The sequence below is a fragment of the Sycon ciliatum genome, chromosome 6 (genome assembly GCF_964019385.1).
Source record: "Sycon ciliatum chromosome 6, ocSycCili1.1, whole genome shotgun sequence".
In the NCBI taxonomy this organism is placed as follows: domain Eukaryota; kingdom Metazoa; phylum Porifera; class Calcarea; order Leucosolenida; family Sycettidae; genus Sycon; species Sycon ciliatum.
The window spans coordinates 8,505,985-8,525,984 of record NC_088648.1 but is presented as its reverse complement, the minus strand read 5'-3'; the positions used below and the strand labels follow the sequence as shown (position 1 = coordinate 8,525,984).

At 48.0% G+C, this 20,000-nt stretch overlaps 3 protein-coding genes across 3 annotated transcripts in view; 1 reads left to right on the top strand and 2 right to left on the bottom strand.

The window, feature by feature from the left end:
- Positions 1 to 3,730, bottom strand: part of LOC135819283 (uncharacterized) — a 19,874-nt gene extending 16,144 nt beyond the window's left edge. Inside the window, exon 1 of the mRNA XM_065332459.1 lies at positions 3,228 to 3,730. Coding sequence (XP_065188531.1) covers positions 3,228 to 3,484 — 257 coding nt within the window. The 5' untranslated portion in view covers positions 3,485 to 3,730. The remainder of the gene's footprint in view (positions 1 to 3,227) is intronic.
- A 476-nt stretch (positions 3,731 to 4,206) lies between these two features.
- On the top strand, positions 4,207 to 10,501 carry LOC135819282 (uncharacterized). Its single transcript, XM_065332458.1, has 4 exons — positions 4,207 to 5,921; positions 7,340 to 7,497; positions 9,509 to 9,548; positions 9,788 to 10,501. The coding sequence occupies exons 1-4, from the start codon at positions 4,809 to 4,811 to the stop codon at positions 9,908 to 9,910; spliced, it is 1,434 nt and encodes a 477-aa protein (XP_065188530.1). The 5' UTR covers positions 4,207 to 4,808; the 3' UTR covers positions 9,911 to 10,501.
- Positions 10,502 to 13,427: 2,926 nt separating this feature from the next.
- Positions 13,428 to 15,572, bottom strand: LOC135819281 (F-box/LRR-repeat protein 15-like). Its single transcript, XM_065332456.1, has one exon. It carries the CDS (start codon positions 15,241 to 15,243, stop codon positions 14,380 to 14,382), a length of 864 nt encoding a protein of 287 aa, XP_065188528.1. The 5' UTR covers positions 15,244 to 15,572; the 3' UTR covers positions 13,428 to 14,379.
- Positions 15,573 to 20,000: the final 4,428 nt, after the last annotated feature.

Below are 20,000 nucleotides of genomic sequence, written 5' to 3'. Positions count from 1 at the left end.
GTCCCCATGGTTGTGATATGAGTGCGCATTTAGTTATATTCATTGCATTATTAAGATTATTGTCTCCACGTCGCCTTTTTACTTTTCTTGTTCATTGTACTTCAGTACGATCTGTTCAGCCAGTCACTCTGCGCTACATGGATGACTCGGATCTAGCGAAACAGCTTGCTGTCCAGAGATTGAGCACCTGCCTTCATTACGCTACCTTTCTCCGTCGCCACCTCTACTCATTGTACCCATAGATACCTCAAATCGGGTTTGAAAGTGAGGTAGTCAGAAGTGAACAAATTTCAACTTCTGGGTCCCCTCTGACCCCAGCAAAGTACAGAGTTAGTATCTAGATGCGTCCCGTGTGCTGGTGTGACGTAATCTGAATCATTGTCTGTATTGGCAGGGGGGGGGGGGGGGGGGGGGGTAGGCTCCGGCGGATTATGTCGGTGTAATTATAGGCATAATTTCGTGGTTGACAATTTGGAACATAATTTGGTATCCTTTCGGAGGTAGGAGCGTAACTACCTGGTAGTGCTTCAGTTCTAGTGTGTAGGCTGCACGTGTACAATGCACCGGACCAGTGCTGGTGGTCTGTATTTACAGGGTTCGGAGGTCATAGAGACAGAGTGTTCAGTGGATAGCAGAGTACTCGGGAATCATGGAAATACATTGTTGTATGCTCGAACCCGTCTTCTTCAAAGGTCTTTCTCACGCTGATACAGCACATGTAGCAGAAGATGCGCGTGAATCAGCCTTTTTCAGGTGTCTCAGGGCAGACAAGATATCGACGGGTAGTCCGCAAAAGTCTGTGTACATCCACATTATGCATGATCCCAAGAGTCCATAACCCAAGAGTATGCAACTGTGATTATGGGTGCATGCGCGGCGCGTTGCCTTCATTACGTAACTTGCCTTCATCCCGCTCTGAAAGCATGCACTCAAACTCACAATTTCTCGTACGAGCCCATCCGTTTTTGCCCGATTCGTTCCAGTACCTACGCGATCTCTGAGTTATGGCGCGTGAACTCCAGTTCCGTACGAAAGTTCATTTCAAACCAGAGGGAAGGCGCGGTGTTTGATTTTCCGCAGTGCGCGGACTGTAGCTGAATGATGTAATGAAGGCAGCGCGCCGCGCATCTGGCCCATAGAAAAGAGATCACAGTTGCATACTCTTGGGTTATGGACTCTTGATGATACGGAGTCATGACCTCTGCATTTTAGCAGCCATGGCTGTGCAGGTTATAATCTTATCGACAATTTCCATTGCAAATATCGATACCGATGTATGCACTTGATTCAGTGGATATTACATGTACTCAAACAATTAACAATTTAAATAACCGACGAGGAGACAACAGTCGTAAAATAGCAATGAAAAATATCAATTGTGCACTCATAACCATGTATAATTTAGGAGGCATAGTTGATGTTCGGTCATGATGGAAGGCAAGGTGGAGCTGCAGGAGAGATGGGCGGATTATTCGCAGGGTGAGGTTGATATGGTGGACGAGTATGACGACTACGAAGACAGTTGAACATGATGATTTTCAAAGGTAACTCAAACTAGTTTGGCAATGAAAACATCTTTTACAAAAGAAGTCAACAAATGAAAGGCATGCATGGACACCTTGGCATAGGGATACTCATGTATTTTGTTGTACTTATGGTCACTTGCCAGTACGAAAAGCGCACAATTTTCCGAACTTTGAGGGTCGATAAGGGACCGTCCGTAATTGCATGTGTTTACTTAGAGACGTCTAACAGGCAGGTTTTCTTTCTTCACCAACCCACCCACGCCCGGAAACACACCCAAAGATGAAGATAATACCACTCATACTCAACACTATACTATGCAGGCATAGTGGGATGGTCGGAGACCATGATTGAGAAACAGAGGGTACCAGGTTCAAGTCCTGCTTGGAAGCGGAAGGATATTTTCCAGCCGTGCTGCGACCCACAGTTAATTGGGAACTCGTGGCCTGGCACGAGGAAAACATGGGTGCAGTGAATGGGATTTTCGGTCTTTGACCACATGCTGGTGAGCTGATCTACTCACCCCCCACCGCTTTAGGAGCTGCATCTGAGCCTTGATCCTTGAAGGGTGGTGGCGTTCTTACGGATGCGGAAAACTCGGCCTCTATATAGAGAAACCGAGTCTGACGCGAACCGTGAAATTTATTTTTTATTTTTTTATGCACACATAATTATAGTACTGTCGACTCTACTTATAACAAATTCGCATATAGCGAAATTCGTGCTATAGCGAATCCTTGTACATGACCCTGTTTTAACCCATGCAAAATTGACCCTTTATAGCGAACAGTTACATGTATGTGTCCCTATCTATGCTGCCGTGACGTGTGCAGTGCACTGTAGTACCAGAATAACACTGTATTTTCCCGAATATAAGTCGACCACCCCAAATCCAGGAGTCAATTTCATGAAAAAAAGTTTTTATAGCTCCATGACACCCACACATACGGAATGATGAATTCTCTGCGAGGAGAGATCATATCATGCCAGTAAGACAAAATCTGAACAAAACCAGTGTCATCCAATGTTTATTCAATGTTAACTGCCACTGTGGTTCGTACGGTAGTGCATTTTTGTACGGACACTCCAGTCACTTCATTTGTTGTGCCAGATTCCCGTATGTAAGTCGAGTTCCGTTTGTAAGTCGACCCCCAGCTTTTGGCGAAGTTTCTGGCGCACAGAAGGTCGACTTATATTCGGGAAAATACGGTATTCAAAATAACTCAATCTGCGGACAGCATGCTGTTTCGTTCTTTGTGAACTCATCAGCGCTGCGCAGCGCAGCGCGTTCGAAATAACTATAATTATTATAGTTATTTTGGTTATGTAGCCATTATGTACATGTACACGCGCAGTATGGTAGGCATGTACATGTACTCCGAAATTGGTTTTTTTAGAAACGCCTTGCAGGCGAATCCACCCACCAGAAACGCCTGTTAGACGTCTCTAACTAATTACATGCATTTGCGGACGGTCCCTAAGTACAACAAAGTGAATAATAATATATTATCCCCGCATGCCAAAGCATGAATAGGATTTTGTGAGCATAATGCGAGCATCCATGAAAGCATAATTCCATGGTTTCGCGAGCAGAACCTTTCGGAGCCTGGGGGGGGCAAGGGAATGCTATTACAATAATCACTGAGCTTGTAGATCTACACAATCATAATCATATTCCTATGACTAGCAGTGTAGTGACTTACTTTTCTCCCTGACCAAACAGCTCAGCGGCCGCCGCTGTGATCTTTTTGACCGCTGGCATGAGCTCCGGGTCCGAATGGACCATCACCCGCTCTCTAGCTGCTGCCAGCGCTGCACCGTCCCAGACGAACGTTTTCGGGATGCTGCTGCTGCTGCTCGCCACCCGTGCTTCAGCCATGAGTAAGTGCGGTGATGGAGAGCTGACCAGTAGATCTACCACGAAACAGTACAGAAGCCAGGATGAGATTTTTCCAATCATTTTCGTCTCGCCGGGTTCAAAGTTCAATGCCTGCTTTCAAACGCAATGGTGTAGTTCAGCGCGAGTAGAACGCTGCTGCGATGACCTCGACCAGAATACTGCTAGCGATCTTCGTCGTTGCCAACAATCGATCGACTTAGTAACTAGTATTGCTTCATCCAATGCCGGGTAGATCTACGAATAATCTCGACGAAGTCACCTCAGGCTGGTTGTCCAGCAGTACAGTGCTAGAATGAAAGAAATTTTTTACTTCGGATATTTATTTCTCGAGGGGTGTTTGGGAGACCAGGGCATGCCCACTCGACTCCTACCGTAGTACGGCCTACTATCAGTGAGTCTACCTCATACCTGGTCTACAGTCTACTCATCATCATCATGACACTGATTTCAGTCAGTGTCGACGGTGCCTCCGGCTGTTCCAAATCCTGACTAATCTTGTTGAGCGTTGGGTGGAGCACGGACACATCAGTCAGGTGATCACTGAGTCTGTGGTGGGTAGATCTACCTCTACTCTATCTCTAGCCTAGGTCTACACATGTACTATGGACTTGGTCTGCGGAGTAAGGTCTGTCTGAGTATAAAGGACTTTCAAATCGGCTGAGTGTATGCTGGCAGCAGACATGTGATCATGTTCAAACAAGTGACGTTCTGCCTTCATGTGTCTATCACGTGAATTCCTTTCCGAGCCATGCGATGCGGACCAGGACGTGAACGATGAATGGAGAGAGAGTTGCTGGGCAGGGCAGCAAATAATTGCTTCATCAAGTAAACAACAATCATCGTTTCCCCTATCACTGTATTTTGATATTGACGCTGGTTCTTTACGGAGGCTGTGGAGGGAATCTAGAGAATTCTAACACGGAATATGTGTTGTTGCTAGCGCTGTATGTGGTCCATAACGTGCTGGCCACCGGATTTCCCACACGCAGTGAAGAAAGGATATCCTCTCGGTGAAAGGAGAGGACGACGAAGGTGACAGGGGCTTTGAGAGGCTGATGGTGAAAGTACCGCGGTTCTAGCGGGTAATGTGCAACTGAGACTTGTATTCATGACAAAGTTTGGACATCGATATCTACCCGGTTGCTAGCGCTGGCTACAAAATATCCCATCCTCACTCGGGAAGAAGCCGGTGGAGGTGATTATACTGAGAACAGGGCAGAAAGGCTGCCTGTACGGTGTCGAATCTGCAACAAACCCAAGCGCGCAGACTGGATGTGGACTGTGCGGAACTGCGCGCTAATCCAGCCTGTATTCAACTCACTGCTTAGTGCTTTCCCCTATTGACAGCACCATTGTGCTCACTCGCTCTCACACCAGTAAGACCATGTTGAAAGGGCACACGCACACACAGCCCGCGCTGGAGGCAGTGTGGATTGCACTTCTTCTGCCAGTGCTGCTGCGCCCAGTGCAGAGCAGTAGGGCTCTATGGTCGCAGCATCGGCAGCCTCACTACCCCTATAGTGATGACATAGATGCAAGGCCAGACACAGCAGAGTACAGATATGTCCGTGAAGAGTACGAACATGAAACAGATAGTAGTGCTAGCTCTGTAGCCGAGCTGCTCAAACTCCTCGAGCACTTCCACTGGCACCCGTTCGAGCCGCATTTCATTCCAAACAGCTTTGCACGCCGGCCTATACCCCCCTGGACATACGACTGGCAACGATTCCCGGCTTATAAGTTCCCGCAGAACATCACCGGAATGGAGAGCGAAGCGTCCGTAGAGAGTGACTTGAGGTACTCGTTACTGGTGATCGACGGCCTGCATAATGTTCTGAACTCCTCGGACCGTGAAGAGGTATCCCTGCACGACCAGTGTCTGGTGCTGAAGCTGAGAAACCCGTCGCTGGTCTGCTTCGTCTATCGGCAGTCCTTTCACGCGCTCAGCAACTTTGCCTGGTCGCGTCTGCCGGCGGAGAACATCCACACTCAGCCGTACTGGTGGGTGCTGGACGACCAGGGAGGTCTGTACAACACGTCGCTGCCGGACTACAACCTGTGGAGTTTGATGTTCGACTGGCGGAACAGCTCTGCACAGATGTTCTACATTCAGGACACCATCGGCGAGGTGCTGTCCGAGTACCCAGTCGTGCAGGGCGTGTTCTTCGACGACTTTGACGGAGAGGGCTGCCTGCGCACGCTGAACACATCGCTGCCAGCGCACTACTCGGCGCAGACGATTTCCGAGATGTACGCGGCGCGTCTCAAGATGTACAGTGACGTCATCAAGCTTATGAACAAGAACGGCATGATGCCCATATTAGGCATGAGCAGTCGCTTCAACACGACGAGCAACGGTTGCATCCTGCCGGAGGAGAGTGTGCTGCATAACCTTGGTGACGACGTCGGCTTCATTCGCGAGGCGATCTTCGACCGGCCTGTTTCGCAGGCAACTCCGCAAGGCTGCTCCGAATTCATGACGAGCACATTAGAAGAGGTAAGAATATGTCTCTGCCCCAATCATTGGGCCTAGACCATAGCCATGGCTCTGCCCCTGGCTTTGGGCCCAAGCCCTGACTCTGGAGCTGGCCATAGCCCTGTTCATAGCCCTGCTCTAGCCCTGGCTCTGCCGCTGGTCTTGAGCCTTGGCCCTAGCCCTGTTCATAGCCCTGCTCTAGCCCTAGCCCTGGCTCTGCCGCTGGTCTTGTGCCCTGGCCCTAGCCCTGTTCATGGCCATGCTCTGGTCCTAGCCCTGGCTCTACAGCTGGCCCTAAACCTTTTTTTTAAGATCCTACCCCTGGTACTGGCTCTAATGCTAGCCCCAACCCTGGTACTTGGTTCCATGCCCCCAGGCTAAGGCCAGGGGAAGGACCTTGGTCAGGGGCAGAACCAGGGGCAACAGGCGCGTAGCCCCCATGGGGCACGGGGGGGGGGGGGGGGCATGTGCACCCGCTTACAAATTTCGACCTAGGTTGGTTTAGCATGCACATAATGACAATGAATGACATGCACCAGCCATCCTACACATATGCAGCCGTGCACCCCCTAAAAGGGGGATCAGCTGTGCCCCTGAGCCACAAAGACAGGACTAGGGCCGGGGAAGGACCAGATCTTGAGCGCGATCCAAGACGAAAGCTAAGGCTAGGGAAAGAGCCAGGATTAGGGGGCTAGTACCAGAGCTAGACAACAGCTTTAGCCAGACGGTGGTGGAATGGCAGAGGGACTTTCACATTTTTGCAAACCCATTTTTCTATAGCCAGACCCTACCCTCCGTTATCATTAACAGTGCAGGTTAAATGTTGGGGGTGGGGGCTGGAATCTTCTTACCATGATAATGAAAAGAGCAATGAGTGACTCGATCGTACAGGGGGGGAGTAGGACCTACATTGTAAGAAAAGGAGAAAGCTTTCTCTGGACACATACACTTACATGTTATGCTGCAGCAAAGCTCTGTGAAAAGAGTACGGCCCATGATATGATTGGTTGTGTGACGTGTACATGATGTGCTTGCACCACTGTTAGTGCGGCGTGCCTTTCCACAAGCACTACAGTCTTCATACAGGTTAACCCTCCTGTTTTTCCCCGGGAAAATCACAGGAAATCATCAATACTCCCGAGATCCTGGGGATCTCCAGCAAACTCTTTTGATTTTTGGAGTTAGTCAGTATGCTACAGTATTGGGGAATTTGGTGAGGATGGCAGCATAGTTGATCATTTTTTACAGAGGCATGATTCAGAGTTCAAAATGACCCTACCCTTTGCCGGGTTCTTCCTCAATGTATGTATCTATTGCATGTGTGTGTGTGTGTGTGTTTGTGTGTGTGTGTGTGTGTGTGTGTGTGTGTGTGTGTGTGAGTGTGTGTGTATGCGGTTGTGTATGTGTATGTGTGTGTGTGTGTATGTGCGCACGTGCAGGTCTACTCCCAAATCCCCACCCTGTTCTGGGCACACACTGGCCCGGGTGGTAATCTATCTTCTCTTGCCATACCGGCCTTTCTCATTGTACGAATGGAGTACAGTTACTTCGGCTCCAGTTCCGGTTGGCAGGACAGCGAGTGGAGCTGGCATCAGGAGTGAGTACACATCTATGTACAGTGAAACCTGGTTTAAGCGACCACCCCACGGTGCAAGCAAATCGGTTGTCAAAGCCAGGTGATCTTTAGAACCAGGTCCCACAGTGCCAGTGTAGAACTGTCGGTGCATGGAAAAATGGTCGTTAAGAGCAGGTGGTCCCTAAACCCAGAGGTCGCTTACACCAGGTTTTACTGCACAGCGAAACCTGTCTAAGACGACCGCTCAATGGACCTTCACAAGATGGTCTCTGTTACCAGGTGGTCTCCTTATCCAGGGTTACTCTATAGCAGGAAATTTTCGGACGGAAATATTTTCGGACAAAGCCGAATTTCGACATTTCGTACGGATTATATTTTCGTACAGTGCTGCATGCTAAATACACGTGTTTGCATTCAGTACGCATGTATAATAAATTCCGTCCGAAAATTTCCTGCTATACAGTATTTGACTGGAATAGCATCCCTTGGTCCTGGTTGAAGTGGTCTTCTACGACAGGTGGTCGCCTTATCCGAGTGGTCGCCTTGACAGCTTTTATTGTGCTGTACCGGTATTGTATTGTACTGCATTATTGTGGGGCCTCGATTTCCCAAAGGGCAGTTAGACCCCAACCCCCCTTACTTGGGGCCTCGATTTCCCAAAGGGCAGTTAGACCCCACCCCCCCCCCCTTACTTGGGGCCTCGATTTCCCAAAGGGTGTTTAAAATCCAGTAGTAGGTCGACCGCTGGGTACTCCTTTTCAAGTTCGTCTTTTAGGTCATAAAATGTCGTCGTCTAACTTGTAATACACGGTATGTGTAGTTGACACTCTTCGCTGGCACATGGCTGTTACTGGTATCCGCAGAACACGAGTCTTACTGCCCTTGGGAAATCAAGGCCCCAAGTATGTGGGCGTCGACTTATAATCACGGTCGACGTTTAACCTGTAAAATACTGGAGTTTGGTAGGAGAGGTGAGCTCCACTTATATGTACTTCCAGTCCAAGTAGGAGCAAACAATTTCCTATTTGACACTATCATTTTCCCCTCATGGGAGTGATGACTTATAACTGTTCCCTCTGTTGTGAATACTTACTACCCCTCATGACATCTATAGTAAAACCTGTAACTAAAGACCACCGTGGCTAGTGACCAGCCTGGTACTACAGACCACCGTGGCTAGTGACCAGCCTGGTACTACAGACCACCGTGGCTAGTGACCAGCCTGGTACTACAGACCACCGTGGCTAGTGACCAGCCTGGTACTACAGACCACCGTGGCTAGTGACCAGCCTGGTACTACAGACCACCGTGGCTAGTGACCAGCCTGGTACTACAGACCACCGTGGCTAGTGACCAGCCTGGTACTACAGACCACCGTGGCTAGTGACCAGCCTGGTACTACAGACCACCGTGGCTAGTGACCAGCCTGGTACTACAGACCACCGTGGCTAGCGACCAGCCTGGTACTACAGACCACCGTGACTAGTGACCAGCCTGGTACTACAGACCACCGTGGCTAGCGACCAGCCTGGTACTACAGACCACTTCGCCAGGCGCGGACGGTCCCACATTCATATAATTATGGTTGTGCGGTGCAAACCTCTAACTAAGGACCACCTACCACTAAAGACCGCTTTCTCTGGCCCAAATGGGTGGCCGGTAGTCACAGGTTTTCTGTACATCTTTAATAAAGTCCCAGGCCTTACTTCACACTTGAATGTGTTACGAAATATCAAAACAGTAGAATCACACACATGCACAAAACAGCCCTGTTTTCAGCCCCCCCCCCCCCCCCCCCCCCTCCGGATCCAAGTACCCAATATGTAGTGACGAACAAATTGACAATGACGAATGTCCAGAATACATATGGGCATAAGTACACATGTGTGCATGCATGTATGTGTGTATGTGTATGTGTGTTCATGAATGTGTGTACACGCATGTAAATGTATGTGCATGCATGTATATGTGTACATGTGTACACGCTACGTACATGATTGTACATATGTGTGCATTTGCTTCCGTCATCCAGATACGACCTGAAATACGGCATACCTATCGAACCACCCCAGGTAAGATGATTTCACAACTGGTGGATTTGAAAGAAAAAATATTATTACATGTATTAGAATGTGCAGACCCTGCACATGTATGGCATTCAACCCTCTGGTGTCCATGCCCGCAAACTGTCATCAACTTTAAAACGTTTGTGCCTTCAAGCCCCCTCTCCCATCGATGCATGGATTGTCTGAGTGTAAGCAGTGATGTCTTTCATGTGTGTTCCCCTCCCCCCCCCCCCTTTTTCTGGCAGGTTATGGATGGAGGGATGGTGTTCTCCAGAAAGTACTCCAATTGCGTTGCAGTGGTTGACTGCCGGCGTCTGCGTGGCTGCGTGGGCTTCAGTTGCCAGTCGGGCGACTGTAGCATTGAGTAAGCTTGCCACTGACTACAGAGGAGTGCCCGATCCGGCAATCCTGTTCTCACCACAATGCTCATCCGTGTTTGTCCGAGTGTGCATGGTCTGCTGCCTCTCCTCAAGTCGTGGCAGCCATTCACATCTCTACAGCATATGCACGGAGGGATTGGCCAGCAGTGCTTTGAGCGTGGTGGCACGAGTAGCTGCTCCAAAGACACCACAAGCTGTGCTTTGAGCGGAGCATGACTTGCTCAATGAGCTTCACAACCTGAGCTTTGAGCGTAGCGTATCTCGCTCAATGCGGGGCATCGCAACAGGCTTGTACAACACAGCACAAGGCAAATACAGCCAAATAATATTAGTAATATGCCAAATCTCATGAAGTAGAACAAAGACAATGCGACTGATGTAGTAATATATTCAGACTCCCCCGGGAGTGGATGAACTATTTAGCATTTTATGATAGAGATCATAGCCGTAGGCTACATACGCCGTATTTTATTTTCTTGCAGGTAAACAGGCAACATTGAGCGGCATTGGCCCGGCTGTTCATTTTAACATGCTAGATGTTGTTGTTCTTGTGTAATAATAATTAAGTTGATCAGTGTCTCTGAGCATGAGGGGGTTTCCCATTTGGAACACTACACCTTTTTCTTGAGCATGTACATATGGGCCGAAGTCAGCTAAAACACGTCTGGGGTTTCGTAAAACATTTGAGACATGACAGAATGAAGAATTGTTTCCGTAAAGCATATCCACGCTGTGCTTCATTCCTCAACGTCAACCGGAGCGGATAAGTATATTGTCGGACTTCGTTCTCACACTTGTTTTCGCGGTCTAGTTCAAGCAGCTGGAGAGCAAAGTGGAAATTTGTTTGACAAATTGCCACTCTAAGCAGGCGCGTGCACCGTATGAGTTTTTTGGTGTCTGGAAACCACCTTTTTTCGGGCAATCTTGCCAAAGGAAAAGCCTATTGGATTGCTTATCGTGCATCCACGTCGATCGACGGGCAGTTTACAGTACAGTGACTATGTCCTTATTTCGAAGTGAGAGAGAGAGTTGCTTTGCATGCAGTTCAAAATACATTATTCTCTCTTTCTTCAGTGGAGAGTAGCCACAGAGAGATCGATCTCTAGCTCTGGTTCGCTCCTGGATTGGCGATGACATTCAAGAAATCCGTTTTGTCTCGAAATTTGAGTCAAGCACGCGCGATGCAAGTCAGTTCAAGGATATGATTGACGATATCTCCTTCCAAACTGTTGACTCAAATCAAGATGATAGCCTTTCGTTCTCGCTCATGTGCGCAGCAGAGATGTTCGTAAAAAACGTTGTCGACTGGAAGACGAAAAAATGTGCGTCCCTGATCCACTTGCGCTGCTTCAGAACGAAGCGCTGCTCCGGCCGCGACTCAAGGACGCGGGGCTTCGCTTTTCTCCCGCGAGCTTCCATCGAAGCAAGGTCCATAACTCTTTATTGAAATCATGTGGAACATTGCCAATACATGCCGAAAACTTCGTCATAAGAACAGAAAGAAAGATACGTCGAATGTAAGCAGTGTTTTGATGTAACAAACATGCCTGCATGGAGTGGACTAGTGAAGTACCAGACATGGTGTTATACTTATAGACTGTATACATGTAGCGTGGGCGGCTAGGCCTATCAAACTTTTACGGGTTCAATATGACAAACATGTACATGTATATGAGTACATTGAGTTTTGCACCCTCTTTGCAAATACTTTTTGAAGTGCTGGTATGTAAAAGGTAACCCGTACCCGTTTTATCCTCCTACCGGTTATACATGCACATGTACCAACATTTCCATGTAACATCGTCCCCTCCCTAGCCCTCCATTCCTCATTACTCTTATTTCTGTCCTTTCTACCCCTGTACCTGGTGCCCTCTCAGACGCGTTTGTGCCGGCATGATCTGATGATAGCAGTCGGAAGAGCCCCGCATCTCATCAGCACCAGTGTTCATTGGTGCCCTGCACCCCTGATGTTGAGTCCCCCCCCCCCCCCTAGCCTCCTCCCTAGCCTTCGCCGTTATCTCCGACGGGATGTTCGGGGGATGCGCATGTGCACAAATACATAATTATACAGTGGGTCTCCAGAATTTTTTTTACCAACTCTAGAAACCCCCCTTTCAAGAGTCGGTGCACGCCACTGCTAAGACATGATGTTGCTGGCTGTGGCACATATATGTTACATATGATCAGTTCTTATGCAGCATCAAAACAGGCACAGCTATACTAAATGTACAGTCAACTTCGCTAATAACGACAGAATTCTCATGCCCAGAGCAAAGTCCCATCTAACTGTAATACATATAATGAGACTTCGGGTATATGGACACTTCGCGAATAAGGACACTTTTCTGATGCCCCGCCGAGTCTCGTTACATGTATACGCAAAGTTGATTGTACATCGATAGGCACTTGTCTGGGTGCGAGTACTCAGTACTACTCGAGCAGTGAATGTTGACAGTAGTCAATGGACTGTGCATGACTCTTAGCTTATTATTGCTCTGTGCCTGTTTTTTCAGGACGCTTGGCAGCCATCGATGCTACGAGTTCGAACAAGAAACAGTCATACTGAAGTAATTCTAGCAGATTCAAAAAGGAAAAAATAAGATACATGTATTCATGCATGCAGCTCCCTTCAATCTCCCGGTCTAAGAATTCACCGTCTGTGGGATACACAGACATTTCTCCCATTATTGCATGAGTCCAAACTAGGATGAACATTGAACAGGGGGAGTCTTCGCACATTTCATCACCCTGATCGACATCAGCCGACGAAAAATAAGCGAAATTTGATCGACCGCAAAATACAAATATGTACGTTGCAAACAGGCCAGCGGCAAGACACGACCAGCATGCATGATGCAGCGATCTTCAGTACAGTACTGCATGCTCAATGAAATCCAGTCGTGTCACTCAACGGTAGGCGCCGGGCTTTGTACAGCCCTAGACCTGCGAACACTGGGCTGCGAAATGGTGCAAGGCGCCAACTTGAGTGACGCGACTGGATTTCATTGAACAGGACTGTTTGCGTCAAGTACACAGTCTATAGTGTACACCAATTTCAGAAATTTTAGGTGCTCAATATTTTCGGTGTGAGGGCAAAAGTCCAGGTTCGGTGAACAGAAATTTTAGGTACAGAGGGGAAATTCCCTGTTGGATTATGGGTGTTGGTGTTTGTATCGAAATGTTAGGTATGAAACAGACGCACCGAAAGTACCGAAAATAAAAGTACACCGAAAATTTGTGAAATTACAGTACACTGTATATGAATGCTCAAGCTAGACTGACTGCACAAACAAGTGCATTGCACGAAGTCGATATCCCATCTCGTGGCAGCCGGTTACTTCGTGAACACTGGTGTAATTCTGAAAAAGGAATTGTGACACCTGCCCATTAGGAGCTATACACTGTTGGGAGTTGCATATCTACACCATGCCTTATGGCAGGTCTCTAGTTGATGTGAAACAAGTACACATGTTCACACATCGATCACCGTGTTCATAATAATCAATGCAGTACTCAAGAATTTCAAGAATTTCATCTCAAGGGAATGGACGAAAAAGGTCGCAAGCAATATCCACGATCTGCTTGGCGTACGGTGACCGAAGACGAAGAGGTAGCAATATCCATGATATGCATTCCGTATGACGTTTAGTGAGCCATAGCCATGCAACTGCCGGGGAAGACTTTCTTCGGCAGGCTCAATGATATAATCGTACAGATTGTGAGGATGTTGTCAGAGTTGCATAGGGTAGCGGCATGGTTTGATTGCAACATAACACTGTCCTAAACTACTGACTTCTGTGTACTAGTTACTAAGTATACAGCCAAGGACAATAAATAATGCTGCACGTCAAAAAGCGATCGAGTGCAAAGCCTTGAACACTCACTCGGTCCAATTTTCCAAGCGAATATCTCCCCCGATATCCCTGGTGATACCCTCCTGGTTGAAAATTAGGATACAGTGGTTCTGCGTGGCGTAGCCAAGGACTATGCACCTGTGGCGCGCTGGACGATAATTTGAGAGACGACAAGGCTACATTGGAGTTTAAAAGTTCTAAAAAAATCCAGGTACTCGAAGTATTTGGTTCAACTATGTTCACTAGAAGCTGTGCTGTCTCGTGTATCACAGTGCTGTCGGGTAGCGCCGAAGAACAAGCAGGCTAGGACTTCACCAAGCACAGCATGCCAAATTGCCAATGCATACACGGTGACTCAACTGTGCATAGACTGTACAGCATGCCAATGCATACACGGTGACTCAACTGTGCATAGACTGCACAGCATGCCAATGTATACACGGTGACTCAACTGTGCATAGACTGTACAGCATGCCAATGCATACACGGTGACTCAACTGTGCATAGACTTTAGTAAATGAAAACAAGAGCGGTCTAGGCTACAAGTCCCCCCCCCCCCCCCCCCCCCCCCCAGTTCTTCAGCGACCAACAGTACTGTGATTCTCAAACTTGAACGAAGGCAAGCTTGCGATAGATATCCCTGGCACCGACATGCAGACCGCGGGGCAGCTCAACATCAATACGCACCTGACGTCGGCGCAGGGCGAACAGACTCGATTCGCTGATGTCCCGACAGCCGGCGACGAACAACTCGCGCAGCTCACGGCAATGCTGCGTGAGCGACATCACTCCGTCGTTGGACACACGCCAGCAACCACGGATGTCGAGAGACGTCAGCTGCTTCCACCGTGGCGCCGCCTCGAACAGGCCATCGTTGTTGACGGCGTAGCAGTTCTGCAAGGACAGGCGGCGCAGGTTGGGGCACGCCGCCGATATTGTCACTACGCAACGGCTGTCCACATCCCACGCTCCGTCCAGTTTCAGTACGGCCAGTCGTGGACACCAGAGCGCAATGCCTTGACATACCGCTGCGGATACAGATCTTATGCCGCTGAAGTCAATGCACTGCAGCTGACGATTTGCATTCAGGAGTGTCAGCAGTGAGCGCGGTGTGAGCTGCGTGCAGTGGCCGAAATCCACGCGCTTGAGCGCCGCGTTGTTCGCCGTGATCATGTCCAGGCTTTGGTCTGTGAAGCACTCGCGGCAGCCATGAACACACAGCGAGATCAGGTGCTGGGACTTGGCCATCACCAGACGGAACACTCTCTCATTCAGGTGCACAGGTATGTCCACAGACCAGTCCACGCTGTGACAGCACTCCAAGTATCTCTCGATCACAGCATGGAACCAGGTGCATACCAGACGACATCTCCACAGCTGAGTCACGGTCAACTGCGGCAATATTCTCTCGAACAATATGTCGTCCACAGGCAAGTCGAACAGAGACGTTTCACACAACTGAGCCATGCGTTTGCAGCCGGTAACAAACTTACATGTCCGGGACAGCAATATCGACTGCACGATTCATTTGCCCTGAATGATTACAAAATGTAGGTCAAATCGGCGGATATTGCTTTTCTTTTTGAAAAAAATCTTTGAAATGGTATCGTTCAGGTAGACATTTCTGACGACCCACAATTATGTCGACAGCTGGATGTGCCAGCCATATGTCGAGTGCTGAGCAATGCAAGACTGCCGTGCTCCTCGATCAACTCCGCACAGCTCGTCCTGAGTCATTGATTCAGGAGAAAGTAAACACTCGGACTTCAAACAGCAGCAGCTATTTTTTTATTTCATTATTTTTTATGTGAAGAAGAGGTTTTTGTTTTGTTTTTGTTGTGTAACTAAAAACGGGCTGATTTGTGTGGAAAGCCTACTTTTTAAAAATACACCCCTTCCCGCTGTGCACGTGAACCACAACTACCGTAGTGACGCGCATATATGCACATGTGCCGGGCATAGCCATAGACCATGATAGACCACCCTTTTCAGGTGATCTACGGATATTTCCCCTACAAAGTGTAGTTTGACTTTGAGGGGATCTCATATCCACAGGAAATCCTCTGGATCACCCTCGGACCCAGTCCTTCTACCAGTACCAGCATAACCAAGAGAGCTAGCTCCCTTGGCTGCTGTTTGAATATGCAAGAATGGGCCTTCCAGATAAGGTCTAACATTAACAAGGAGAAGTGGCTATAGTGGTCAAAAGAAAAGCATAATGGCGAAACAAAATTAGGGAAGTGGCAATCTTTCTATCAGCAACAAACAAGAGCATCTTTATTTGCAACATACTACATTAGGTGTTGGCGGATAATGCCGGCATTATATCGAGCATTATATACCACCCGGAGCATTACGAGCATTATAAAGCATTACGAGGCCAAAAATGGCATTATACGACGTTCTACATGACTGCATAGTAGATCTACACACATCGTCAATTCGTCATGAACAGATTAGGATCGGCTATAGCGTTGGTCATTGATTGGCAACATGTATTACTATCTTCGGTCAGCAACTGTTACTTTTTGAAGATCCAGGTAACAACGCCGAACCAACGAAACAAAATGTGAGCCAGCATGGAGCGGTGGAGGTGCGCACACGCACACATTCCAGACCTTACCCGGGTACCGTCCACAATGTTATAAAAAATATTTTTCATCAAAGCAAGAGTCCATGTCTTTGCCGAAGAGTAACGCTGGACTTTCACCGGACATTGACCATTGTGTAAGACCAGCTAACTAGCAGCCAACGTTGATGGCTGACTCGCCGCGATGCCGTTCTTGGGATTGGGAGGAAGCTGAGCTTTCTCCAGATGAGCTTTTGGCGGAGTCCTCTGATGTAGTGATGATAGTGACGTCCTCGAGTTGGAAACTGCAGATCCTGCCGCGATAGCAAGGAAGCGGTCTTTTCAGAAAACAGCTATTACCAAGTCCGAAAATGTTTCCAAAAGGACGCGAGTAGCTCATGGACAGAGCACTAAAGTGGCCATCAGTGCCGAAACACGGGTGCGGGAGTTCGCAGATGAGCCGCTCAAAAGCGACTGTGGCAAGTAGTTAGTGTGCCTGGCATGCCATATAACATTGTCAGGGAAGAAGAGTATAATCATGTCCCATATTGCTACCGCGAGACACAAACAAGGAAAGTCCCGTTCGGAGAGGGAAACTCAGAGGCAGAAGCTGGTCAAGGAGTCCTTCTTGGCGTATCAGAAACGACTTGGGAAGGCTCTAGCTGGCACCGGTCTTACTGAGCCAGAGGCCGTTAGTTCAGCCGAGTCTCAGCAGCGGATCCAGATTGTGCGTTCTATGTTGCAAGCAGGAATCCCACTCGCAAAGGTTGATTACTTACTACCGCTTTTGGAGTCTGACAGAAACGAAAGATTGACTGACTCGAGCCACTTGTCACTCTACATGCCGTTCCTCCTAGAGGAGGAAGTGAAGCAGCTGAAGGAAGAACTGACAGAGGCCCGGTTTAGTTCCGTAGTATTTGATGGAAGCACTCACCTTGGGGAGGCATTGGTAATAGTGATAAGATATGTGGATTCAAGCTGGTCGCTCCAGCAGCGCCTCATCCGTCTTCACGTCCTGGCAAAGAGCCTCAACGGCTCCCAATTGGCAAGGGAACTCATCACCTGCCTGTCAACGCAATATCAAATTGCCCCCCGACATGCTAATAGCCGCAACGCGAGATGGTGCTGCTGTTAACGGAGCTGCCTTGATAAAAGTAAAGGATGTCATGTACCCTGACCTATTGTATGTGTTTGTACCTAGCGTATATGTTTACCTGATATTGTATTATGTGTTTATCATAGCATGGGTGCAATTATTATAGCGTTTTTCTTAGCCCAATACCGCAAGGTTCAGGTGTTTATATTCCATCCGGCGGAGCATTATCAGCATTATTTGAAGCATTATATGGCCTTTTGTGGAGCATTACTGAGAGCATTATATCCCATATTACCGAGCATTATCCGCCAACACCTCTACTACATGCGAACATGAACCGGGTACCGGGTGTGCCGAACACCAGTAACCATAGAGACACACCACACTCTCATACTACATGTAGATACTGATATAAATAGACCGAGTAAGGAAAACAATCCAGTAGTGGCAGTAGCCTATGGAGAGTAAAAGAAATTGAGTCAATGACAACAAATGCTCGTCCAGCACACGAGTTGTCACAGAATCATTGAACGAATGGCTAAGACACATAGTAATGAGCATCGCCGTTCAATGCAAACTTTGGTTTCTAGTACAGTATTTTGGAAATTTCCTTCTTTCACAGACCTCAAAGATAAATCTTTGCAGCAGTTAGCCTACTACTACTAACTCAATGTCATTGGTAGATGGACCCATTCACGCTCTACTGGTCTTGTCAAATTTGTTCCACATGATCACAGACAATCCATCTTATTTCGGATACTCTTACAACATTTGACTAAGCCATGGGACGGACGTCAGTGTCTGACAATTCTTCATTGTAGTCTTTGATTTGTAGGGAATAAATCGCCTCCACGCAGCATATTTTGTAGGTGTCAGACGAACAGAGCACCTCAAAATATTTTCAAATAATTACAATAATAATTATCTACTATTTCGTCGTCTTCACTTGATCGCTATCAGTATCGCTTTTCCCCACGGTCTTGTCAGCTACCAACAAGCAGCGGAGTTCATGAGGCTTCGTCTTGGGAGACAAACCAAAGAAAGTGTGTGACATTCCGCACTCGCCTCAGTCAAACCAATAAGTGGATCTAAACCTGGAGAGGCGACGAACAAATGACTACCGGTATGTCAGAACTACATGTACTTCGCGTTCGGTGTTCCGTTCACACTGCACTGGTTCATGCTGCTGATCACCCGAAAAGTGTTGTCTATGAAGAGATAGACCACCAATTTACACTGTACAGTGTTGCATGTACTACATGATTTTATAATGTGTAGGAGCACATAGTCATTGCACGTATGTTATTTTGTAGTACTAGCACTGCAGACTGTTAATGGTGCACATGTGAAGGCCATAAAATTAGTAGGGACAGGTGCCCGCGACCAAGATAAGCAAACGAAAGAAACATAGTGATTGACAATGCAGACCAATGCCTGCATTTGGACGAAAGATTAATGGAGACCAGCTCCAAGTAATAAGAACATGAACAGCCACAGCGTGAGAACAAAGATTCCTAACGACAACAGCAAATAGAAGGATTATCATGCAGTATACACATAGGTTAGCTATAGGTTACCTATATAGTCACAGCACATGATGTGCATAGTCTGACACCAGGAAAGGACAAAACAGCATGTGCATAGTCTGAGACCAGGAAAGGACAAAACAGCATGTGCATAGTCTGAGACCAGGAAAGGACAAAACAGCATGTGCATAGTCTGAGACCAGGAGAACGTTCAGGTTGGTTGTAACTCTGAGATTCATGCCGTTAGGCATAAACAACGGGTTAGTTACAGCATGTGCATAGTCTGAGACCAGGAAAGGAGAAAACAGCAAAGCTGCTGCTGCTGCTGCTGTTGCTGCTGCTGCTGCTGCTGCTGCTGCTGTACTACAAAGCAAGCAGGAAGTCCAAATCATCGTCATAGTCATCTGCATTCGCCACGGCTGCAACAGCAGCAGAACGTTTACTCGTTGCTACAGCGTCCATGTTCATCAGTCCGGCTTCAATGGCCGCAACCCCAGCACCTTTGTTGGCTATCGGAGCACTTTTCTTGGTAACTGGAGCATCATGGTTGGGAGCACCTTTGTTGGCTATGAGCTGTCCAATATTGGCACTTACTGTTGGTTTGGTGGACATGTTGTTTTCTGACAAAAGGTTCCGTCCTGAACGTACAGTGGCTGCAGTGGATGGACTACTGGCAGTTGTGGACGAGCAAGGAACACTGGTCAGGGACATTGTGGGTGCGCACTGTGCTGCATTGCTCCCATCTGCTGATGCATCACCCTTGCAGCCAATTGGTCGTGCCACAGTCTGCAGGCGATTTGTCACTCTTGGTGCTGGCTTCAGGTCGCGTCTTCCTGCTGGTTCAGTGGTTGCATTAGTCAAGGTAACTGCTGCAGGTGTTGCTGATGCTGTTGGCAGGGCTAATAGTAATATAGCATCCAACACAGCATCACCATCACCATCTTTCCCATCGCTGACTTGAGCATACGGACCACACTGTTGTGGAGTAGGCTGAACCTGCTGGATTGGTGAAGCAGCTGGAGCAGAGTTACAG

What these genes read in the sequence shown, in the direction of transcription:
- LOC135819282 (XM_065332458.1), top strand. Translation starts at nt 4,809, where the DNA reads ATGTTGAAAGGGCACACGCACACACAGCCCGCGCTGGAGGCAGTGTGG. An exon ending in TGACGAGCACATTAGAAGAG is followed by an intron (nt 5,922 to 7,339) that starts GTAAGAATATGT and finishes GCGCACGTGCAG; the next exon opens with GTCTACTCCCAAATCCCCAC. An exon ending in TACCTATCGAACCACCCCAG is followed by an intron (nt 9,549 to 9,787) that starts GTAAGATGATTT and finishes TTTTTCTGGCAG; the next exon opens with GTTATGGATGGAGGGATGGT.
- LOC135819281 (XM_065332456.1), bottom strand. Translation starts at nt 15,243, where the DNA reads ATGGCTCAGTTGTGTGAAACGTCTCTGTTCGACTTGCCTGTGGACGAC.